Source organism: Bos taurus, chromosome 18 (assembly GCF_002263795.3).
Source record: "Bos taurus isolate L1 Dominette 01449 registration number 42190680 breed Hereford chromosome 18, ARS-UCD2.0, whole genome shotgun sequence".
Classification (NCBI taxonomy): Eukaryota; Metazoa; Chordata; class Mammalia; order Artiodactyla; family Bovidae; genus Bos; species Bos taurus.
Window position 1 is genome coordinate 58,172,146 of NC_037345.1, and position 26,392 is coordinate 58,198,537.

Below are 26,392 nucleotides of genomic sequence, written 5' to 3' on the forward strand. Positions count from 1 at the left end.
TTCTCCAACACCACAGTTCAAAAGCATCAATTCTTCAGTGCTCAGCTCTCTTTATAGTCCAACTCTCACATCTATACATGACTACTGGAAAAACCATAGCTTTAACTAGATGGACCTTTGTCAGCAAAGTAATGTCTCTACTTTTTAATATGCTGTCTAGGTTGGTCATAGCTTTTCTTCCAAGGAGCAAGCATCTTTTAATTTCATGGCTGCAGTCACCATCTGCAGTGATTTTGAAGCCCAAGGAAATAAAGTGTGTCACTGTTTCCCCATCTATTTGCCATGAAGTGATTGGACCAGATGCCATGATCTTTATTTTTTGAACATTGAGTGTTAAGCCAACTTTTTCACTCTCCTCTTTCATTTTCATCAAGAGGCTCTGTAGTTCTTCTTCACTTTCTGCCTTAAAGGTGGTGTCATTGGCATATCTGAGGTTATTGATATTTCTCCCAGAAATCTTGATTCCAGCTTGTGCTTCATCCAGCCTGGCATGTCACATGATATATTCTGTATATAAGTTAAATAAGCAGGGTGACAATACACAGCCTTGAAGTACTCCTTTCCTGATTTGGAACCAGTCTGTTGTTCCATGTCCAGTTCTAACTGTTGCTTCTTAACCTGCATTCAGATTTTGCAGGAGGCAGGTCAGGCGGTCTGGTATGCCATCTCTTGAAGGATTTTCCACAGTTTGTTGTGATTCCCACAGTCGAAGGCTTTGGTGTAGTCAATAAAACAGAAGTAGATGTTTTTTTGGAACTATGTTGCTTTTTCGATGATCCAATTGATGTTGGCAATTTGATCTCTGGTTCCTTTGCCTTTTCTAAATGCAGCTTGAACATCTGGAAGTTCACAGTTCACATCATGTTGAAGCCTGGTTTGAAAATTTTTGAGCATTACTTTGCTAGCATGTGAGACGAGTGCAATTGTGCAGTACTTTGAGCATTCCTTAGCATTGCCTTTCTTTGGGATTGGAATTGAAACTGATCTTTTCCAGTCCTGTGGCCACTGCTGAGTTTTCCAAATTTGCTGGCATATTGAATGTAGCACTTTCACATCATTATCTTTCAGGATTTGAAATAGCTTAACTGGAATTCCATCACCTCCACTAGCTTTGTTTGTAGTCATGGTTCCTAAGTCCCACTTGACTTCACATTCCAGAATGTCTGGCTCTAAGTGAGTGATCACACCATTGTGGTTGTCTGGGTCATGAAGATCTTTTTTGTATAGTTCTTCTGTGTATTCTTGCCACCTCTTCTTCATATCTCCTACTTCTGTTAGATCCATACCATTTCTGTCCTTTATTGTGCCCATCTTTGCATGAAATATTCCCTTCAGTTCAGTCGTTCAGTTGTGTCCAAATATTCCCTTGGTAACTCTAATTTTCTTGAAAAGATCTCTAGTCTTTCCAATTCTACTGTTTTCCTCTATTTCTTTGCACCGATCACTGAGGAAAGCTTTCTTATCACTCCTTGCTATTCTTTGGAACTCTGAATTCAAATGGGTATATCTTTCCTTTTCTCTTTGCTGTTCACTTCTCTTCTTTTCTCAGCTATTTGTAAGGCTTCCTCAGGCAACCGTTTTGTCTTTTTCCATTTCTTTTTCTTGGGGATGGTCTTGAACATTGCCTCCTGTACAATGTCACGAACCTCTGTCCATAGTTCTTCAGGCACTCTGTCTATCAGATCTAATCCCTTGAATCTATTTGTCACTTCCACTGCATAATCATTTGGGATTTGATTTAGGTCATACCTGAATGGTCTAGTGGTTTTCCCTACTTTTTTCAATTTAAGTCTGAATTTGGCAATAAAGCGTTCATGATCTGAGCCACAGTCAGCTCCCGGTCTTGTTTTGTGCTTGAGGGCATTATGATAAAACATCTTTAAATTAACATTCACTTCTTCAGATCCAGTACAAGTAAGGAAAATGCCTTACGGACATTTCCCTTTGAACTGCTGATTTTTAAGAAGTGGTTTTAAAACAAAATCATGAAAAGTAGATTATATGGATTGCATATGACCAACTTCAACAGTAAAGTACCATATCTGTAAAGTATCATCTCTTAGAAACTTTTCCGTATTTCCATCTCCAAATTAAATTATTTAATTTGGTTGTCGTGCTGGGTCTTCATTGCAGTTCATGGCCTTCTCATCGTGGTGGCTTCTCTAGTGGCAGCTCCCGGGCTCCAGGGCACAGGCTCATAGTTGTGGCGCCCCAGCTTAGTTGCCCTACACCAAGTAGGATCTTCCCGGACCAGGGCTTGAACCTATATCCCCCTGCACTGGCAGGCAGATCCTTATCCACTGTACCACCAGGGGAGTCTCAAATTAACCTGTTTTTAATTATACAAATGAAAAAGTAACATCATGCATGTTCTTCCTGTTATTCCTATCCCAGATATTCTTCTTGTGCTACGTCTGAATCCAAGTCTAATAGCAGTGCAGCTTAGAAGTCCAAAGATGAAGGATGAACTAGATATTTAGTGGAAGAGCTTCTCAGGGAATCAGGGAATCCTGAGACACACATAACTCACTACCAGTCACTCAGACATCAGCATGACTCCTCCTTCCACAGGTGACTTTCTGTGCCATCAGGGATCGTGAAAAATTACAGGCCTCTTCCCAAACACATCAGTGGTCTCTTTGGAGATACTCACCAGAAAGTCATAATTGGTTTTGGTAATTAGCAACTCAAAAAAAGTTTTTCAGAAAGATCATTAGCTCCCCAAGCCTGCCCTGTTATTACTACTTCAAATGAAATGATAATTGCATTCTGAGGGAAGATGAGGTCACAGAACATAAACCTATATCTCAGGGTCTGACCACTTCCCTCCCACTCACGTCCTGGCTGTCATGACCTTCACCCTGAGCCCACCAGAAGGAGTCAGGTGAGCATTTTCTATTTCAGCCCAAGAGACAGAGTTTATGGAAGGAAGTCTGTAAGTGTTCATGTCTGGAAAAAGGATTTGGGGGGTAAGAACAGATTCAGTGGCAAAGCTAGACAGGGAAGCAGAATAAGACTGTAGGTATGAGCTGACCTTGTAAAGAGATATGAGGATCCTAAACCCTGCCTCATGCCTCCTGGTGTCGCTGAATGAAATCTTCACTGTGGGTGATCAATGTTGAATCATCACAGTGAGGATGAAGAATCATTTTTTAAGGTCTTAAGGCTTTTTGTTTTGAAATCATTCTGATGTTACCTTGTATGCATGCTTGCAGGCTCAGTTGTGTCCAACTCTTGGTGACCCCGTGGACTGTAGCCCACCAGGTTCCTCTGTCCATGGAATTTTCCAGGCAAGAATATTGGAGTGGGCTGCCATTTCCTTCTCCAGAGAATCTTCCTAACCCAGGGATTGAACCTGCATCTCCTGCATTACAGGTGGATTCTTTACCACTGAGCCACCTTTACATTACTTTACAGGGTTTAAAGACTAATTTTTCATTATAATTAGAGGTAGGTTTATACTGCCTTTTTGCCTATTATACAGAGTATGATAGCACTGTGCATGCATGCTCAGTCACTTCAGTCATGTCTGACTCTTTAAGACTCTATGGACCATAGTCTATCAGCCGCCTCTGTCCATGGAATTTTCCAGGCAAGAATACTAGAGTGAGTTGCCATTTCCTCCTCCAGGGGATCTTCCCAACCCAGGGACTGAACCCACATCTCTTTCATTGCAGGTGGATTCTTTACTGCTGAGCTACCAGGGAAGCCAGGATAGCACGTAACAGTTTTCTAGTCCTCTGCATACATTGAGAATATGAGTTTGTTTTTGGATAAAAATGTTGGTTTTTTTTTTTAAATCAAGCTCTAGGAATATGATGCATTTACTAGATACAGTGATTATCTCCATTGAAAACATTCGAGGTCTAACAACTATGGAGAGATGCTTTCCCTACTCAAGTTAGAGAAGTAACATTTAAGGAAAAGATAACTTTTTAATTATGAGTGTTAAAATATAGTCACTACCAAATGTATCTTGTCTTGTGTTGTATGGCTTAATAATATTTTAGCATCAATTCCAAGCTCACAACTCATTTCTTGATGATTTCAACTTAAACAATACACAGGGTTCCATATTCACTATGTTGCATTTAAGACATGCATAAAGTACATGTCTCTTGTATTTTAACATTCACAAATCTTGCTTCATTGTTAATAGTTTTACTCATTGTAAGCATTAATAAATACCTAGGCATTTAGACCAAAATTATTAATAACAGGTAAAAGAGCTACATTCTTTTTATCACATAGCAGTATTTCATGCATTGCAGTTTAGTAAAGAAGGATTTATCATCCAATAATTTATTTGATACATACCATTATGCTTTGTTCCTGGAATGATAGCAAATGAGCCTTTCTGTGGCCAACTGCTGCTGCTGCTAAGTCACTTCAGTTGTGTCCGACTCTGTGCGACCCCATAGACTGCAGCCCACCAGGCTCCCCCATGCCTGGGATTCTCCAGGCAAGAACACTGGAGTGGGTTGCCATTTCCTTCTCCAATGCATGAAAGTGAAAAGTGAAAGTGAAGTCACTCAGTCATGTCCAACCCTCAGCGACCCCATGGACTGCAGCCTTCCAGGCTCCTCCGTCCATGGGATTTTCCAGGCAGGAGTACTGGAGTGGGGTGCCAACTAACACTAAACAAATCTTGCATCATTAAATCCAATTTGGACATTTAACAGTAGTCTGTGAAACTGCATCTGTACTTTATTATGACCTCAAAAAATCATTTATATTTGATATTGACCATATGGTAAATTCTTAGACTAAAAAGAAGTTCCTAATAGCATTGAAACATGTATATTATCATATGTGAAATAGATCGCCAGTCCATGTTCAATGCATGAGACAGGGTGCTCAGGGCTGGTGCACTGGGATGACCCTGAGGGGAGAGAGTTGGGAGGGGGCTTCAGGATGGGGAACACATGTACACCCATGGCTGATTCATGTGAATGTATGGCAGAATATTGTAAAGTAATTAGCCTCCAATTAAAATAAATAAATTAATTATTTTTTTTAAGTTCCTAAAAATAGGAACTGTTCACAACCATGATTATATAATAAAATTTAAAAATGATGTGAATTAGGTGGAAAAGTACAAAAACAAAATGAAATTCAGCTCTGGATGATTTGAAAACAGAGCTAACATGATTTATTAGTGTAACACAGTGGTCAGGGCACTGTCTTGGCAACTAGCCTACCAGGTTCCTATCACTCAGCCCCATAGCAGCATGTGCATTTACACAGGTCATTCAATTCTCTGCACCTCAGGTCTCCTTACTGAAATAATGCTGAAAATAATGCCCTCAGGAAAATAATGTACCTCCGGCAGGTACAAAAATCAAAGAAAGCACCTCGTGTGATGTAGTACAATAGTGATGCATCCATCATAAGCGCTATTTAAAGGTTACATATTCAACTCTGTGAAGCCTCTTAATATTTACTTGAGACCATGAGCCTCTCAAGTAAATATTTATCAAAGCAAATATGGGGTTTCCACTTATCTGAAGACTGTAGCCCACAGCACATGTTCCAAAACAGGATCCTCTCATTCTGAAGACAAAACACCAGTCACCAGCAACTGGCAGAATGGCCTCAGGGAATTTGCAAAGAAGGGTCTGCTCATTTCAGACTACAGGAGGACTACTATTTTCTTCCTTTACCATTATCTCTTCCTAAAGGTTGAGATCCACACATTTGATCCTCAAGCACGTACATACAGTCGCTTCTTGGTCATTCTCTTTAAGACATCCCCATGACACTGGTAGTTGTTAGTTAAAGCATGTCTTCAGTGACATATCCAATTTTCTATCCTCACAGACCTGGCAGGGTATGTCCATGGGCACCTCCTGCCTCTTATGCGTCTCCAGCCATCACGATCCTCCCCAGGAACCAGAGTTGGGTAGAACTGAAAAGCTCCAAAGGAGTGGAGGTTTCATATTCCTCTGCTGGACCTTGTATAAGCTGCTGCTGCTGCTGCTAAGTCGCTTCAGTCGTGTCCGACTCTGTGCGACCCCATAGACGGCAGCCCACCAGGCTCTCCCGTGCCTGGGATTCTCCAGGCAAGAACACTGGGGTGGGTTGCCATTTCCTTCTCCAATGCATGAAAGTGAAAAGTGAAAGCCGAAGTCGCTCAGTCATCTCCGACTCTTAGCGACCCCATGGACTGTAGCCTACCAGGTATAAGCTGGTGTATATCAATTCCCAGTGCATAGACTTGCCGAATCAAGCAATAGACGAACACAAAGAGCAAAGATCTGGGATATCACTCTTCTGAATTATAAAATCAGTGACTCAATATATGCAGCCATGTTGTTATTGTCTGATGTTCATTGTTGGGCTCATGATCAGGACCTGTGGCTCTCTAAGGCTTATCCTCTACAGACACAATCAGCAGATCCAACATTCAGAGGAATAGTTTTTTCTCAGTTTCTTTAAAATCTGTTTTTTGTGATAGATTTTTTAAAATTTAAAAACATATGCACAGGTTATAAGTACACAGCTTAGTGGAGTTTCAGAAATGACCACATCTCTGTAGGCAATGACTGGATAAAAAACCAGACTGTTGAGCTTCCCTGGTGGCTCAGTGGTAAGGAGTCAGCCTGCCAATACAGGAGATGTGGGTTCAATCCCTGATCTGGGAAGATTCCACACGCTGCAGAGCAATTAAGCTCATGCACCAACTATTGAGCCTATGCTCTAGAGCCCGGGAACCACAAATACTGAGCTCACATGCTGCAATGAATGAAGCCTGAACACCCTAGAGCTTGAGCTCCACAACAAGAGAAGTCACTGCAATGAGAAGCCTGAGCACCGCAACTAGAGAGTAGACCCTGCTCTCTGCAACTAGAGAAATGCCCGTGCAACAGTGGAGACCCAACACAGCCAAAAGTCGATAAAGAAAAAAAAAAAAAAAAATATATATATATGTATATGAATGAAACCGAATATTGTGGGTCACCTAGAAACCCTCTATACTCCTAGTCTCTATTCCCAAGACTATAGTTTTCTTGAATCTATTTGTAGGTCAGGATTTTTGGTAAGAGCTTTACAACTATTCTAACATTTAAGAGATTAGATCACTTTTGCCTGCTTCATACTTAAATGGAATCATAGAGTCTGAAAACCTTCATATTGGCCTTTTCTCCCAGTTGCATATGATTTTGGGGAATCTATTTGTATGTTATTGTTCTAGCCATTAACTTGTGTCTGACTGTTTACAATCCCATGAACTGTAGCACTCTAGGCTTCCCTGCACTTCCCTATCTCCCGGAGTTTGCTCAAGCTCATGTTCATTGAGTTGGTGATGCTACCTCACCACCTCATCCTGTTCCCCCTTCTCTTCCTGCCCTCAGTCTTTCCCAGCATCAGGGTCTTTTCCAGTGAGTCATCTCTTCACATCAGGTAGCCAAAGTATTGGAGCTTCAGCATCAGTCCTTCCAATGAATATACAGGGTTGATTTCCTATAGGATTGACTGATTTGATCTCCTTTCAGTCCAAGGTACTCTCAAGAGACTTCTCTAGCACCAAAATTTGAAAGCATCTATTCTTCAGCCCTCAGCTTTCTTTGTGGTCCAACTTTCATATCTACACAAGACTACTCTTCGTATTATTGCATTTAACTATTAGTATACATTAACATTGCTATATAGGTCTTTGCTGTGTGATTATCAAAGGATTAATTCTACTGATTTATTCTACTGTTCTTGGACAACTGAGTAGTTTTGATTTTAGGGCTATTATGAGTAATGTGTGGGCTTCCCAGGCGGCTCAGTGGGTAAATATCTGCCAGCAATTCAGAAGACACAGGTTTGATTCCTGCATTGGGAAGATCCCCTGGAAGAGGGCAGGGCAACCCACTCCAATATTCTTGCCTGGAGAATCCCTGGCAGGCTACAGTCCATAGGGTCTCAAATAGTCAGACACAACTGAAGCGACTGAACATGCACACACACATGAGTAATGGGTAAGTGCTAGCACATAAATTCTACTAGTCTTGATGATACACATAGGAGAGGAATTGTTGAAACATAAATTACATCTAGTCTCCAAAATCTTTGTTCAAATTTTAATATCTGATTGAGATTCTTGGTTGACCCACATCTTTGCCAAAACGTTATATTTCTGTCATTTCCATTATAGTTTTCTGGATGGTGTTTGATGTGTAGGTAGTGGTTATATTTTCCTTTTCCTGATTCCTAAGGACATTGAATATTTTTTACATATGTATTATCCATTGAATAACTATTGAAGTTTCTGTTGAAACAGTTTGGTCATGTTGTATTCTACTATATGGTCTTTAGGAGTTCTTTGTGCTGGTGACACATCTTGTGTGTGTGTGTGTGTGTGTGTGTGTGTGTGTGTTGATGTGAGCAGTCTTAATAGAAGCTAAAGATAAGATAAAGCCATTTTGCCATATGGTTTATATGTTTTGTGGTGTTTCAGATATATTTTTAATTTAAATTTTTGAAATTGTTTTTCTAAAAATTGCATAATTTTTAAAATTAGAAATGGAATCTATTCAGAATAGATTTGTCTGATGATATGGGCAGTGACTGAAGTGTTACTTTTCTCCAATCTGGCTAGCAAATTTCAGCTAATTCTTGAAATGTTGTAATAAGCTCTCTTTCCAATTACTCTCACTTGTCATTGCTTCCTCCAGGTTAACTCTGCTTCATCCTTATTGCTGACTTTTCCCTGAAATACACCAGCTATCTCTCCATCTCTTCCTGTCTCATGAAACCTTGGCAAACCAATAGGAGCACAAAAGTAACATTACACTTGCTGTCAAAAAACATCAATGAGACATTTTACTCAGAAGAATGACTGTCACTATTTAAAGGAAAATATTTTGGGGACGTGGGTGGTGTTCCAGTAGCTAAGACTCAGCGCTCCCAATGCAGGGGCCCTGGGTTCAATCCCTGATCAGGGAACTAGATCCCACATGCCACAATGAAGGTTGAAGATCTGGTGCAGCCTAATAAATAAATAATAAAGATACAAACCCTTTAAAAGAAGGAGAACACTTTCATTTAAAAATATTGAATGAAAAAAATAACCCCCAGAGATTTGGCCCTAGGGATAATATTCTTATCACAGATTATGATTGGAATTCTGGGCAATTTGTCCGTTCTTAACCATTACCTATTTCTTTACCACACTCAATGCAGGATGAGACCCATGGTTATGATTCTCAAACACCTGACTATAGCCAACTCCTTGATCATTCTCTCAAAAGGAGCCCCTCAGACAATTACAGCTTTGGGGTGGAAACATGTTTTCACTGATTTTGCCTGAAACTTATTTTGTATGTTGAGAGAGTGGGCAGGAGTATGTCCTTTGGCACCACCTGCCCCTTGAGTGTGTTTCAGACCATCACAATCAGCCCCATGAACTCCTGTTGGAAGAATCTTAAAGTCAAAGCCCCAAAGTACATTGCCTTCTCCATTTCCTTCTGCTGGATCCAGTGCCTGTTGGTACATCTCATTTTTCTCTGTATGCATTATATGTTTCTGACAAATGGTGCAGCACAAACACGACAAATACAAGAGATTCAGGGTACTGTGCTGCCACAGATCTTGAGAACATCTCAGGCTCAATATATACAGCTTTGGTAGTGTTCCCTGAAATTTCATTTTCTGTGCTCATCTTCTGGGCCAGTGGCTCCATGATTCTCACCCTGTACAGACACAGTCAGCGAGCCCAGTATATTCCCAAAGCTAGTGTGTCTCCCAGATCCTCCGCTGAGTCCAGAGTTACCCAAAGCATCCTACTCTTGGTGAGCAGAGTGTGTTTCCACACTCTGTCCTGCATCTTTAACGTTACTCTTGCTCTTTATCATAATCCCAGTTGGTGGTTGGTGAATACAGCCAGCCTGATTTCTGTGTGTGTTCCCTTTATCAGCCCCTTTCTGCTCATGAGCCGTGACTCCACTGTATCCAGTCTCTGCATTCATTGATGAGGAACTCAATACACTATCTGCTAATCTTATCAGAAAAATGTAAATTATACGTATTTAAATATTAATGGGGTATAGTTGATCTACAACGTTGTGATAGTTTCAGGTGTAGAGCAAAGTGATTCAGTTATACATATATTCTTTCATTTTCAGATTATTTTCCCATTAATTTATTACAGGATATTGAGTAAAATTCCCTATGCTATACAGTAGGTCCTTGTTGGTTATTTATTTTATATATAGTACTGTGTATCTGTTAATCCCAAACTCCTAATTTATCTCTCCCTCCCACATTTCCCCTTTGGTAACCATAAGTTTGTTTTTGAAATCTGAGTATCTTCCTGTTTTTTAAATAAGTTCATTTATATCATTCTTTAATTAGATTCCAAAAAATAATAATAAATTAGATTCCACATATGAGTGATATCATGTATTTGTCTTTCTCTGTCTGACTTACTTCACTTAGTACGACAATCTCTAGGTCCATGGTGTTATTTTTCCACAATGGTCAGGTGTTCATTCACTCATGAGCATAAGGTCAGTGGATAGTATATAAGGAAGCCACATGTCTTTCAAAGTAATGAGTGTGGGTATTTCATCGTTGGTGAATACAGAACCTACATGGGCAGAGTGGAGAGGAATAAAGAGCTCTGTCTCTTTCTGATGCCTGGTAACCTGAGTGTCATAGCCCTTTTTAAAAAATTAATTCTATATTGGAGTATCATCAATTAACAATGTTTTGATAGTTTTAAGGAGATAGCAAAGGGACTCACCCATACATATATGTGTATCCATTCTCCCTCAAACTCCCCTCCCATCCATGTTGCCACATAACATTTAGCAGAGTTCCTAGTGCTAAATAGTAGGTCCTTGTTGTTTATCCATTTTTAATATAGCAGTGTGTACATGTCCATTCCAAATTCTCTAACTATCCTTTTCCCTCAATCTTCCCCCCTACTTAGACAACCATTTTGTTATATAAGTCTTTGAGTCTCTTTCTGTTTTGTAAATAAGTTCATTTGTATCATTCTTAAATTAGATTCTAAAAAATAATATTTCATTAGATTCCACATATGAGTGATATCATATATTTGTCTTTCTCTGTCTGACTTACTTTACTTAGTATGGAGTTGTGAGAACTTATTCCAGATTTTTGCTGGTATGTTTGTGTTAAAAAAATCCGATAAGATGGGTATAGTACCATATTTGGGACAGAGGGCACTTTTTAAATATTTTCATTTATTTATTTAGCTATTCCAGGTCGTAGTTGCAGCATGTGGGTTCACTAGTTGCTGCAGGCCAACACTTAGCTGCACTTTGTGGGGACGAGTTCCCCAACCAGGGAATTGAACCTAGAATGCTGCATTTGGAGTGAAGAACCTTAATCACTGGACCACCAGGGATGTCCACAGAGGGCTGTTTCTTTGGTATACAAGAAAATTAGCAGCTCCAGTGAGGAGTAGTTGGTTACAGAAATTTCATAGATTCAGGAAGAAAGTTAAGCCTGAGAAGTTCTCTGGTCCTCAACCAATATTAGGAGAAGTGTCCTGAGGAAAAGGCAACTGAGGGCTCCAGTAAGCATGCCATACTCTCTTCTTCCTTGCATGCTGATGCCATTCCTTAAAACCCATCTTGCTGGTGAGCAGAGTGTAAAACTGAAGGTAGAGCGCCAGAGCCAGCTTCAGAGTTGCCATCACAGCATCCCTGTATCAGAAAACTTGGCTTTTAATGACTGACTCATTTTCCCATCCCCAGTTGTCCTTGGGAGAAATATGATAGCTTCCCAGGGGTTCTTAAAGACACGTGGAGGGCAGAAGGGATAGCCAGGTGTTCTTGGATCCCTAGATCCTAAAGCCCAAAGCTTCATCTTTGAAAGAAGCAATGAGCCTAGAATATTGAAATCAGGAAAAACATTAAGGACAGAATGAAGAACTGGGATCTCCCATTCCAGTGAGTAATTTTCCTGCCCAATTCAGACAATAAAAATGTGAGTAGGATCATCCATTTCTGCCACCAAAATGGCAAGCTCCTCCAAAAGGGTCAGGCATATATTTCAGTGATTTACCCCCAGTAAAGAAATGAGTAGAAATTCCTTTGCAAAAAGGTATGACACAGTCTGCCTCTGACTAATTCCAAATCCTTTAATACCAGAGCTTTCTTCATGCACAGCAGAGACACTGAAACTCAGGACTCAAGAGCATTAGCCTCTGACTTTGTGGAACACAACAAACTGTGGGAAATTCCTCAAGAGATGGGAATACCAGAATACCTTACCTGCCTCCGGAGAAATCTGTATGCAGGCCAAGAAGCAACAGTTAGAACCAGACATGAAAAAATGGGCTGGTTCTAAATTGGGAAAGGAGTATTTCAAGGCTGTGTATTGTCACCCTGTTTATTTAACTTATATGCAGAGTACATCATCGAAACACTGGGCTGGATGAAGCACAACCTCGAATCAAGATTGCCGGGAGAAATATCAATAACCTCAGATACGCAGATGACACCACCCTTATGGCAGAAAGCAAAGAGGAACTGAAGAGTCTCTTGATGAAAGTGAAATAGGAGAATGAAAGCTGGCTTAAAACTAAACATTCAAAAAACAAAGATCATGGCATCCAGTACCACCACTTCATGGCAAATGGTATCAATAACCCTGTATGTGAGACAGCAAAAGAGACACAGATGTATAGAACAATCTTTTGGACTCTGAGGGAGGGGTGGGGAGGGGAGAGTGTGGGATGATTTGGGAGAATGGCATTGAAACATGTATAATGTCATATATGAAACAAATCACCAGTCCAGGTTCGATATAGGATGCTTGGGGCTGGTGCACTGGGATGACCCAGAGAGATGGTACAGGGAGGGAGGTGGGAGGGGGGTTCAGGATGGGGAACACATGTACACCCGTGGTGGATGCATGTTGATGTATGGCAAAACCAATACAATATTGTAAAGTAAAAAAAAAAAAAAAAAAAAAAGAAGAAGAAGAAGAAGGGGAAACAATGGAAACAGTGACAGACTTTATTTTCTTGGGCTCCAAAATCACTGCAGATGGTGACTGCAGCCATGAAATTAAAAGACACTTGATCCTTGGAAGTAAAGCTATAACCAACCAGGACAGTGTATTAAAAAGCAGAAACATTACTTTGCTGCCAAAAGTCGATTGACTCAAAGCTATGGTGTTTCCAGTAGTCGTGTATGGATGTGAGACTTGGACCATCAAGAAAGCTGAATGCCAAAGAATTGATGCTTTTGAATTGTGTTGGAGAAGACTCTTGAAAGTCCCCTGGACTGCAAGCAGATCCAACCAGTCCATCCTAAAGGAAATCGGTCCTGTATATTCATTAGAAGGACTAATGATGAAGCTAAGCTCCAATACTTTGGCCACGTGATGCTAACTGACTCACTGGAAAAGACCTTGAGGTTAGGAAAGATTGAGGGCAGGAGGAGAAGGGGATGACAGAGGATGAGATGGTTGGATGGCATCACCGACTTGATGGACATGAGTTTCAGCAAGCTCTGAAAGTTGGTAATGGACAAGGAAGCCTGGTGTGCAGAAGTCCATGGGTTGCAAAGAGTTGGACATGACTGAGTGACTGAACTGAAGGCAATAATCGGCCTATTTCCAGGGGAGAAAATGGATCTGAGGTGTGAACTGTAAATGGTGGAGAAAGGTAAACTTAAGGATTTGGCTCCAGGCCCAAAGGGAGCCATGGTGGATATGTCAGTGACTAGAAGCCTTCCGTGTACCAGAGGAAAGGCCATGAGAGTGCTGCAAAGACAGATGAGTGCTACAGCCAACATTGAAAAGCCACCTCCAAGACCCAAAGATATTCCTTTACTATCATTTCTATTACTCTACCTCTAGCGTGAACTTAAGTCCTTACCTGGGATCTAAAACTGCGTAGTCCAGTGTAGGATCAGAGATGCAGGAAAGAGAAGAGGTAGAGCTGTTTTGAGTACAAGAAAGAAGGTCCCATACAAGGATTTCCCTAGCGGGCTGGTGGCTAAGACTCCAAGCTCCCATTGCAGGGGGTGTGCAAGTTTGATCCCTGATCGGGGAACTAGAACCCACATGCTGAAACTAATAGTGTGCATGCCAACTAAGACCCAGCACAGCCAAGTAAATGAATAAATGAACACACACACAAGATTCTTATGTTCTGTTCAAGTTTAATTGGGTGTTTTTGTTTGTTTCCAGAACAAAGCCTGGAACACTCACAATTGACTTTCTTAAATGGGTTGGGGGTGGTTGTGGGGGAATCCCTAAGATCAAACAACCTGTTTATGAAGGCAACAGATTTCAGAGTTGTGTAGCAGTCCTAATCATTTCAAAATAACCTTCATCATGAAAAATCATGAGCTTCTCTCAAACACATCAGTGGTCTCTTTGGAGATACTCACAGGAGAGTAATTAGCAACTCAGAAAAAGTTTTTCAGAAAGATAATTAGATTCTCAAGTTGGCCCTGTCATTGCCACTTCAAGTGAAATGATAATTGCAGTTCTGAAGGAGGATGAGATCACAGCTCTTAAACCTCTATCTCAGGGTCTGACTGCCTCCCTCCCACTCACGTCCTGGCTGCCACAATCTTCACCCTGAGCCCAGCAACCTTCTCGTGAGAACGAATGAGAAGGAGTTGAGTACTTTATTTCAGTCTAAGAGGCAGAGTCTGTAAGGAAGGAGCTCAGAGTAAGTGTTCATGTTTGGAAAAGGGATCTTTCTGTGGGCTGGGGGTAGAGTGGGAATAGACCCAGTGGCAAAGCAGGTCAGGAAGGCAGAATAATTCCTTAGGAGAGAGTTTAGGTAAAGCGAGATCAAGATCTTTGTTGTTCAGTCGCTCAGTTGTGCCTGACTCTTTGCAACCCCAGGGACTGCAGCCTGCCAGGCTTCCCTGTCCTTCACTATCTCCCAGAGTTTGCTCAGACTCATGTCCATTTGAGTCAGTGATGCCATCCACCCATCTCTTCCTTTGTCATCCCCTTCTCCTCCTGCCTTCAATCTTTCCTGGCATCAGGCAACATCGAACTTGACAGCTCCTAAAGCTCTTTTGTGAAACTCTTACTGCGGAGGGCTCAAGGAACAATCCTAGTGATAATAATGAGGAATATTTTTAAAAGTATTTATCTTATTGCAGCATGTGAACTCTTAGTTGCAGCATGTGGTATCTATTTTCCTGACCAGGAATCAAACCCAGGCTCCCTGCATTGGGAGCACTGAGTCTTAGCCACTGGACACTGGGAAGTGCCAAAAGATCATCTTGATGCAGCTTAAGGGTTGTATTTCTAAATTCAATCTGCTGTAACATTGCCTTCCAGAAATTCTAGACTAATTTTAAATTTGTATTAGAAGTATTATCATGCCTTTATGCTTTCCATAAAGACTAGGATAGAAAAGCAATGATTTTCTAATCCTCTACAGAAAGCATGAATATGAATATGTTTGAAGAACAGAAATGATTTTTTACATATATATCTAACTCTAGGCATAAAATGTGCTTACTGGACACAGAAGTTGTGTCTTATCTGAAACATTTGAGGTCTGATGATGATGGCGAGATTGCTATCCCTCTTCAAGATAGAGAAGCAGCATTTAAGGAAAAGGCAGCTTTATAATGGTGAGGTTTGGAATATAGTTGTCAGGACCAAATGTATCTTCTCATATGTTGTCTAATCGCATATTCTAACACCAATTCCAAGCACACAATTCATTTCTTTATGCTTCCACCTTTGCAACACAACAGTCAATATTTTCTAGATTATACTTTTACATGTGCCTAGTATGTTAATATTCTTCACAAGTCAAGTTATATTGTAGTCTCATTTAACCTTGATTTAAAAAATACCTAAGGGTTTAGACAAAAATAATTCTTTCATTTCTATCCTATACTCATTTATTGTATAGTAGTAATTCATGGTTCATAGTTTTTTAAACAAAGTAATATTGTCCAAGTCTTTTTTTGATAGATACCATAGTGAATTTGTGCCTGGCATGACAGGAATGCATCTTTCTGTTGCAAAACTTACATTGAGGAAATCTTGCATTCATTATATCCAATATGGACAGGAAGTACTTTCCTATAAGTTTGTGTGTGTTTGTGTGTATACATGTTAGTGGCTCGGTTTGTGACCCCATGGACCATAGCTCACCAGGTTCCTCTGTTCTTAGGATTTCCCAGGCAAGAACATTGGAATGGGTTGCCATATCCAATCCAGGGAATCTTCTTGATATGTTATTTACCTATAGAATAAATACTTATGCAGATATGGAAACTATTTACAACCAAAATTATCATATATAAAAGGTATGGAATAAACTTCAATACTTTAGCCACTTGATGAGAAGAACTGAGCCATTGCAAAAGACCCTGAGCTGGGAAAGATTGAATGCAGGAGGAGAAGGGGATGACAGAGGATGAGATGGTTGGATGGCATCACGGACTCAATGGACATGAGTTTGAGCCTGCTCCAGGAGTTGGTGATGGACAGGGAAGCCCGGTGTGCTACCGTTCATGGGGTTGCAAATAGTTGGACACAACTGAGTGACTGCACTGAACTGATAGAATAAACTGTATGATAGAAAAACAAAACTAAATTTCACATTGGATTATTGAAAAACAGCTGATGTGTTTGGTTGGTGCATCACAGTGCTTAGGACACTGTCTTGTACTCAGCCTACCAGGTTCTTACCACCACTAGGCCTGTAATCAGCATGTGAATTTACATAGATCACCTGACCTCTCTGTACCTAGGATCTCCTTATCTTTGCAATAAATCAGTGCCAGTGCCTCCCATGCAGTTATGTACATCAAACAACTGGCAGAATGGCCTCCAGGGAGTTAGCATTAAGAACAGTGTGCTCCTTTCAGACTATAGTTGGAATCCTGGGTGCTTCTTCTCTTTACCTTAATTTCTTCCTATACTACATTGAATGTGAGTTGAGGTTCACAGTTTTGACCTTCAGGCACAGGACTATAGTCGCTTTTTGATCATTCCCTTTAAAGGCATCTCCGTGACAATGGCAGCCTTTAACTGAAGCTTGTCTTCAGGGATTTAGCCATGCAAATGTGTTCTCTATGCCCCCAGAGCTGGCAGGGTGTGTCCATTGGCCCTCCTGGCCCCTTAAGTGCCACCAGGATCAGCCCCAGGAAATCCAGGTGGGTGCAACTTGAAGCAAAAGCTTCCCTGTGGTCCAGAGGTTAAGGCTGTGCTCCCAATGCCATAACTGAGAATTTGCCTGCCATAACTAAGAGTTTACATACCATTAACTAAGACCCGGTACAGCCAAATAAATAAATGAATAAGATGAAATAAATAAAATCCTCTCAAGAAATAAAGCTTCTGAGCATATTGGGGTCTCCACTTTGCACTACTGAACAGTATGTAACTTCTTTCTCAAAGTTTCTGTATGAAGACTGTGTCTACTGTTCATTATATTTCCTGGTCCTTAGAGAAGATTGGTCACAAGTCATATCTCTGTGTAAACATTATTTTCCTCATGGACATGATGCCAAATGGAGCAACACATCAACACAAAGCATGAAGACTTAGGATACTGCTCTGCTGAATTTTATGACAAAATCAGTGATTCTCTGTATGCAGCAATGTTGCTATTCTTTGATGTTTCATTGTTGGAGTTATGATCTGGGCTTACAGCTCCCCTCCTTTGCAGACACAGGCAGCAGATGAGACACATGCACAGAAATAGGCTTTCCCAAGCTCCTTCCATATTTTTTTGATAATGCATGTTTTTTTAAAAAGTTAAAAGCATGTTCGCATGTTATACGTGTGAAGCTCAGTGAAATTTCAGAAATTATTGCACGTCTAGAGACTACAACTAGATCAAGGAACAGAATGTTCTCAGTTCCCATGAAACTCTCTTGTGCCCCTTCTAACTCACTGTTCCCAAGGCTATAGCTTTGTTAACTATATGTAGGCCTGGATTATTCAGTATATGATTACAACTATTATGACATTTAATATTGGATCACTTTGCCTCTCTTGGCCTCCACATGAAAGAAATCATACAGCATCTTTCACTTGGACTTTCTCCTCCATTCCATTACATCTTTGTGAATTTATCTTATTGTTTTATATTATTGCTGTTTTGTCATTATCATTGCTATATTGGACTTCATTCTGTGACTATCAAAGGATTAATTGATCATTCAACTGTTAATGGGTAGGTGGGTATTAAGAGTTAGGGGCTATTACAAGTAATAATTAGGGCTCTCATATAAATTCTATTAATATAACTAATCTCTGGGTGATACATGTACAAAATCCTATTGAGTATACTCATAGGAGCAGATTTCTCAGAACAGGATTACATCTGATCTGCTAAGTCGATACAACAGTTTTCCAAAATGTGTGTACCAATTTGAACACCCACCATCAGTGTATGAGATTCTTGGTTCATCCACAGCTATGCCCAAACTTGGCATTTTTGTCATTTCTGTTTCAGATTTCTTGATGGTATTTGATTACATATAGGTAGTGGTTATATTTTAATTGTCTTGATTACCAAGGATGTGGAATATTTTTTGATATGTTTTATCCACTGAATAACTTCCTTCTCAAAGTTTCTGTTTGAAGACTCTGTCCACTGTTTATTCTATTTTGTGTTTTTTAGGACATACTTGTGTGGTTCTAAGTTACATCTTTGTGTGTGTGTGTGTATTGATGAGAACCAGTCTTAATTTTCATATGTGCAAAAGTTACTTCACCATATGTTTTATATATTCTGTTCTGTTTAGCATACATATATTTTTTAAATATTTATTTATTTAGCTGCATTGGGTCTTAGTCACATCATATGGGAGCTTTGTTGTATCATGCAGGATTTTTTGTTGTGGTACACAGACTTTCTAGTTGAAGATCCCAGGCTTAGTTACCCCGTGGCATATGGGGTCTAAGTTGCCCAACCAGAAATCAAATTTGTGTTCCCTGCTTTGCAAGGCAGATTTTTAGCTACCAGACAACCAGGGAAGTACCTTTAGCATACATTTTAACTTGTAAGATCCTAGAATAACTCCTGTCTTTTTTTCTAAAATAATACATTATCTTCTTTAAAATACTAGCTGAGCTGCACAGGAAGACCAAGAATACTGGAGTGGGAAGCCTATGTATCCTCCAGCAGATCTTCCCAATTCAGAAATTGAACTGGGGTCTCCTGCATTGGAGGAAGATTTTCTTTACCAACTGAGGCATCACAGAACCCCCTACAATAATAATACATTATCTTCTTTAAAATTTAGAAGGGAATGCATTTAGAATTGACCTCTTTTTTGATGAGGGCAGTGATGCAGATATTTTTTCCTCCAGTAAGCTTCTTCTTAAAGTGTTGTTTCATGTTATGTTTCAATTTACTCTCAGTTGTCATTGCTTCCTCCAGGTCGCCACCACTTCGTCCTTCCTGCTGACTTTTTCATAAAATATACGGATCCTCTCATCATCGTTTCCTGTCACGTGAAGCCTTGGCAATTTCACAAAGCACACAAGGAAAGTTGGCTGTCAATGTCACAGATTTATATAAACCATCCTGCTCTAAGGCATCACTGTTGCCATCATTTAAAGGGGAGTATCTTGAATAACACAACAGCCTCCAGCCAACTGGCCATAGGAATAATCTTCTTATTACAGACTGTGCTTGGAATCTGGGGCAATATCTCCCTTCTGTACCGTTACCTCTTTCTTTACCACACTCAGAGCAGGATGAGGGTCACAGCTTTGATTTGCAAGCACCTGGCTATTGCCAACATTTTGGTCATTCTCTCGAAAGGAGTCCCTCAGACAATTACAACTTTGAGGTTGAAACATTTTGCCAGTGATTTTGCCTGCAAACTTATTTGGTATGTTGAGAGAGTGGGCAGGAGTATGTCCATCGGCACCACTTGCCTCTTGAGTGTGTTTCAGACCATCACGATCAGCCCCATAAACTCCTATTGGAAGAATCTTAAAGTGAAAGCCCCAAAGTACATTGCCTTCTCCATTTCCTTCTGCTGGATCCAGTGCATGTTGGTACATCTCATTTTTCCTCTGTATGCATTATATGTTTCTGACAAAAGGTGCAGCACAAACATGAGAAATACAAGAGGTTCAGCGTACTGTTCTGACACAGATCTTGAGAACATCTCAGGCTCAATATATGTAGCTTTGATAGTGTTCCCTGAAATTTCATTTTCTGTGCTCATCTTCTGGGCCAGTGGCTCCATGATTCTCACCCTGTACAGACACAGTCAGCGAGTCCAGTATATTCACAAGGCTATTGTGTCTCCCAGATCCTCTGCTGAGTCCAGAGCCACCCAAAGCATCCTACTTTTGGCGAGCACCTTCATGTGTTTCCACACCCTGTCCTGCATCTTTAACATTACTCTTGCTCTTTACCATAATCCCGATTGGTGGTTGGTGTATACAAATAGCCTGATTTCTGTGTGTTTTCCCTTTATCAGCCCCTTTCTACTCATGAGCCATGACTCCATTGTATCCAGTCTCTGCTTTCTGTACATGAAGAACTCAGTATTGCATAATCTTATCAGAAAAATGTAAACTGTATGTTTTTAAAATCCACGCACCTATGGACACCTTATCTTTGACAAAAGAGGCAAGAATACACAATGGAGAAAATACAATCTCTTTAAAAAGTAGTTCTGGGAAAACTGGTCAACCACTTGTAAAAGAATGAAACTAGAACACTTTCTAACACCATACACAAAAATAAACTCAAAATGGATTAAAGATCTAAACATAAGACCAAAACTATAAAACTCTTAGAGGAGAACCTAGACAAAACACTCTCTGACATAAATCACAGCAGGATCCTCTATGACCCACCTCCCAGAATATAGGAAATGAAAGGAAAAATAAATGGGACCTAGTTAAAATTAAAAGCTTCTGCACAACAAAGGAAACTATAAGCAAGGTGAAAAGACAGCCTTCAGAATGGGAGAAAATAATAGCAAATGAAGCAACTGACAAACAACTAATCTCAAAAATATGCAAGCAACTCCTGCAGCTCAATTCCAGAAAAATAAACGACCTAATAAAAAAAAAATGGGCCAAAGAACTAAACAGACATTTCTCCAAAAGATGTACAGACGGCAAACAAACACTTGAAAAGATGCTCAACATCACTCATTATCAGAGAAATGCAAATCAAAACCACAATGAGGTACTACTTCACACCAGTCAGAATGGCTGCGATCCAAAACAATAAATGCTGGAGAGGGTGTGGAGAAAAGGGAACCCTCTTACACTGTTGGTGGGAATGCAAACTAGTACAGCCACTATGGAGAACAGTGTGGAGATTCCTTAAAAAACTGGAAATAGAACTGTCATGACCCAGCAATCCCACTGCTGGGCATACACACTGAGGAAACCAGAAGGGAAAGAGACATATGTACCCCAATGTTCATCGCAGCCCTGTTTACAATAGCCAGGACATGGAAGCAACCTAGATGTCCATCAGCAGATGAATGGATAAGACAGCTGTGGTACATATACACAATGGAGTATTACTCAGCCATAAAAACGAATACATTTGAATCAGTTCTAATGAGGTGGATGAAACTGGAGCCTATTATACAGAGTGAAGTAAGCCAGAAAGAAAAACACCAATACAGTATACTAATGCATATATATGGAATTTAGAAAGATGGTAACAATAACCCTGTATGTGAGACAGCAAAAGAGACACAGATGTATAGAATAGTCTTTTGGACTCTGTGGGAGAGAGAGGGGGTGGGACGATTTGGGGGAATGGCACTGAAACATGTATAATATCATATAAGAAACAAAGTGCCAGTCCAGGTTCGATACAGGATGCTTGGGGCTGGTGCACTGGGATGACCCAGAGGGATGGTACTGGGAGGGAGGTGGGAGGGGGGTTCAGGATGGGGAATACGTGTACACCCGTGGCAGATTCATGTTGATGTGTGGCAGAACCAATACAATATTGTAAAGTAATTAGCCTCCAATTAAAATAAATAAATTTAAATTAAAAAAAGAGACTGTATGCCAAAAAATAAAAATAAAATAAAAAAATAAAATTGAATTGCAAGTAACATTTAAAAAAATAATAATAAATAAATAAAATTTTATCAAGGTATAGTTGATCTATAGTGTTGTGTTACTTCCGGGTGTATAAAAAAAGTGAATCAGTTATACATTTATCTACTCTTTTTAGATTGTTTTCCCATATAGGCCATTACAGTGTATTGAGTAGAGTTCCTGTGCTATACAGTAGGTCCCTTCATTTTTGTTGTAAACCAGGCCTCAGGGCATGTGGGACTTGGTTCCCTGACCAGGGACTGAACCCCTTCTCCCTGCCTAGAAAGGACTTAGTCTTAACCATTGGACCATCTGGGAATTCCCCCTGGGCCCTTATTAGTTACCTATTTTATATATAGTGGTGTATATTTAGGGCTTCCCTGGTGACTTGATGGTAAAGAATCCGGCTGCCAATGCAGGAGACTCCAGTTCGATTCCTGGGTCAGGAAGATCCCACATTCCACAGGGCAACAAAGCCCATGCACTACAATTTCTGCACCTGTGTGCCTAGAGCCTGTGCTCTGCAAGAGAAGCCACTGCAGTGAGGAGCCCATGCTCACCACAACTAGAGAAAGCCCACACACAAGAACCAAGACCCAGCACAGTCTAAATAAATAAATAAAATTCCACTTCTGGTCCTTTAGTGTATAAAGGGTAAAGGTTTTTCCAGGCATGCTTTATATGCCTATGATATTTTCACCATGGGCTCAAATGTAGAAACAATCCATGAGCAAGTTCGTAGTCCAGTTTAAATGAGGGTTTTTTTGTTTGTCTTTTATTTTGCTTTTTAAATTATATGTTATGTTAGTTTCAGGTGTACACAGAAAAGCGCTTCAGTTATATATATTTTTCTTTTTCAGATTCTTTTCCCTTATATGTTATTTCAAAATATTGAGTGCAGTTCCCTGTTCTGTACACTAGTTCCTTGTTGTTTAGCTGTTTTATATATGGTAGTGTGTATATGTTATTTCGAACTTCCTAATTTATCCCTCCTCCCCCTTTTCCCTTTTGATAATCATAAATTTATTTTCTATGTCTGTGACTCTCTTTCTGGTTTGTAAATAAGTTTATTTGGATCTTTAAAAAAAAAATATTCCACATATAAACGATATTGTACTCTGTTTGCTTTTCTCTGTCCAGCTTACTTCATTTAGTATGATAATACCTAGGTCAGTCCATGGTGCTGCAAATGGCATTATTTCATTCATTTTAATGGCTGAGTAATAAGTGGTCATGTATGGATGTGAGAGTTGGACTGTGAAGAAAGCTGAGCGCCGAAGAATTGATGCTTTTAAACTGTGGTGTTGGAGAAGACTCTTGAGAGTCCCTTGGACTGCAAGGAGATCCAACCAGTCCATTCTAAAGGAGATCGGCCCTGGGATTTCTTTGGAAGGAATGATGCTAAAGCTGAAAGTCCAGTACTTTGGCCACCTCATGCGAAGAGTTGACTCATTGGAAAAGACTCTGATGCTGGGAGGGATTGGGGACAGGAGGAAAAGGGGACGACAGAGGATGAGACAGCTGAATGGCATCACCAACTCAATGGATGTGAGTTTGAGTGAACTCCGGGAGTTGGTGATGGACAGGGAGGCTTGGCGTGCTGCAATTCATGGGGTTGCAAAGAGTCGGACACGACTGAGCGACTGAACTGAACTGAATATTGCATTGTGTTTAATTACCATTTCTGGGGGCAGTCCTAAGATGGCAGAGGAATAGCATGGGGAGACCACATTCTCCCCATCAAATTCATGGAAAGAACATTTAAACGCTGAGCAAATTCTACAAAACAACTTCTGAATGCTGGCAGAGGACATCAGGCACCCAGAAGGGCAGCCCATTGTCTTCGAAAGGAGGTAGGACAAAATATAAAGATAAAGAGAGAGACAAGATGGAGGTCCATCCCAGGAAGGGAGTCTTAAAAGAGGAGAAGTTTCCAAACACCAGGAAACACTCTCTGTGGGGAGTTTTGGAATCTCAGAGGGCAACATAACCAGGAGGAAAAATAAATAAATAAATAATACCCATAGATTATGTGCCTAATGGCAATTCCCAGTGCTCCCATCCACCACCAGCACGTGGCTGAACAGGGAGGCGTGGGCTACATTGCTTAGGGTAAGGACCGGGCCTGAATGCCCTGAGGGCAATCTGAGGGAACTAACGTGAGATAGCAACCCAAACTGTGGGATAGCCAGAGGGAGAGAGGAAAAAAAGGAACTATCCTATGAAAGCCCTAACCTAAGGCACTGCCCAGAGAAGGCAATGGCACCCCACTCCAGTACTCTTGCCTGGAAAATCCCATGGACAGAGGAGTCTGGTAGGCTGCAGTCCATGGGGTCGCTGAGGGTTGGACACAACTGAGCGACTTCACTTTCACTTTTCACTTTCATGCATTGGAGAAGGAAATGGCAACCCACTCCAGTGTTCTTGCCTGGAGAATCCCAGGGACAGGGGAGCCTGGTGGGCTGCCGTCTATGGGGTCGCACAGAGTCAGACACGACTGAAGCGACTTAGCAGCAGCACCAGCAGCAAGGCACTGCCAAGCTGCTCACAGAACAAAGGACTGAGGAGAGCTAGCCGGCTGCAGACCAGCCCATCCCCCGCCAGAGGCAGGGAGGCAGGCGGGGTCAGCCAGAGCCGGACAGGGACAATCTTGGCCCCAGAGAGGCATCTTCTACTAAACTGCAAGCAGGTTCCCAGTTGTTAACCACGACTTCTTGGGATTCTGGACAGTTGACATCCACTGGGAAGGTTGCAGCCAGAGATCAGCTCCCCAGAAGAGAAACAGGTAACACCTGAGACGGGCGTGCCTGCTGCTACCTAGGAAACTAGGCGGCTGGCACCAGGGAGGTGATAAGATGCACTCCCCACCTGGGGAGACTGTGCTAACCAAGCACCTGGTCACCTGAGCTGCTCGGATCTGGGAAGGGCACAAAATGCAGGCCCAACTGAGTCTTCGCCTTTGTGGAGTACCTGAGAACCTGAACCTGAGTGGCTTATATCTGGGAAGTGCACGCAACTCAGGGTCCAGCTCAGACAGTTCCTGGGCAGAGCAACCTAGAGCCTGAGAAATGTAGACTGGGAAAGCGCACACGCCCTGAGTAGGGGCAAACTCAGTGTGGCCAAGACACTGTGAGCAGTCCCCACACATGCCAGTGATATTTATTTGCAGTGTTCCTCCCTCCCCACAGCACGACTGAACAAGTGAGCCTAAATAGGTGACCACCTTCGTCCCCTTGTGTCAGAGCGGAAATTAGACACCGAAGAGACCAGAAAGTAGAAGAAACTAAAATAAACAGAGGGAACTGCTTTGGAAGTGATAGGTGCAACAGATTGAAACCCTGTACTTAGCACCATAACCCTGTAGTTACATTGGAAGGGGCCTATAGATCTTGAGAAGTATAAACCGGATCAAGGAACTATCTGAAACTGAACTGACCCCACACTGCCCACAATGGCTCCAGAGAAATTCCTAGATATATTTTTACTCTTATCATTTAAAAAATTTTTTAAATTTTAAGTCCTCTATTACTCCTTTAATTTGCATTTTTATAACCTACTTATTACCTTGCAAAAAAAAAAGACCCTATTTTTAAAGCAAACTTCATATATATATATTTTATAATTTTTGTGACTTTGTTTTGTTTTTTTTTTTATATTGTATTTTTGAGAATCTAACTTCTACTCTAAATTTTTAATCTTTGCTTTTTGGTATTTGTTATCAATTTTGTACCTTTAAGAACCCAATCTTCAGCGACCATTTTTACTTGGGAGTGTGATTACTGGCTTAATTGCTCTCTCCCCCTTTTGACTCTCCTTTTTCTCCACTGGGTCGCCTCTATCTTCTACCTCCCCCTTCTCTTCTCTACACAACTCTGTGAATCTCTTTGTGTGTTCTGGGCTGTGGAGAACACTTAGGGAACTGACTACTGGCTGTATCTGTCTCTCTCCTTTTGATTCCCCCTTTTCTCCTCCTGATCACCTCTGTCTACTTCCTTCCTCTTCTCTTCTCTGTATAACTCCATGAACCTCTCTGAGGGGTCCAGACTGTGGAGAGCACATAGGGAACTGATTACTGGCTAGCTTGCTTTCTCCCCTTTTGATTCCCCCTCTTCTCCTCCTGGTCACCTCTATCTCCCTCCTCCCTCTTCTCTTCTCCCTGTAACTCTGTGAATCTCTTTGGTTGTCCCTCACTGTGGAGAAGCTTTTCTCATTAACCTAGATGGTTTATCACTGATGCTGTATAGATGGAGAAGTCTTGAGGCTATTGTAAGAATAAGACTTAAATTAAAGGCAGGAGGCTTAAGTCTAAAACCTGAGAACACCAGAGAACTCCTGATTCCAGGGAACATTAATCAATAAGAGCTCATCCAAAAGCCTCCATACCTAT

At 41.0% G+C, this 26,392-nt stretch overlaps 1 protein-coding gene and 1 pseudogene across 1 annotated transcript in view; both read left to right on the plus strand.

Annotated features, from left to right (window-relative positions):
- The window catches only part of BOSTAUV1R417 (vomeronasal 1 receptor bosTauV1R417), a 70,262-nt gene extending 47,855 nt beyond the window's left edge, over positions 1–22,407 (plus strand). The window contains exon 2 of the mRNA XM_015458319.3: positions 19,352–22,407. Coding sequence (XP_015313805.1) covers positions 19,352–20,505 — 1,154 coding nt within the window. The 3' untranslated portion in view covers positions 20,506–22,407. The remainder of the gene's footprint in view (positions 1–19,351) is intronic.
- On the plus strand, positions 8,450–10,342 carry LOC132342723 (vomeronasal type-1 receptor 4-like; annotated as a pseudogene).
- Positions 22,408–26,392: the final 3,985 nt, after the last annotated feature.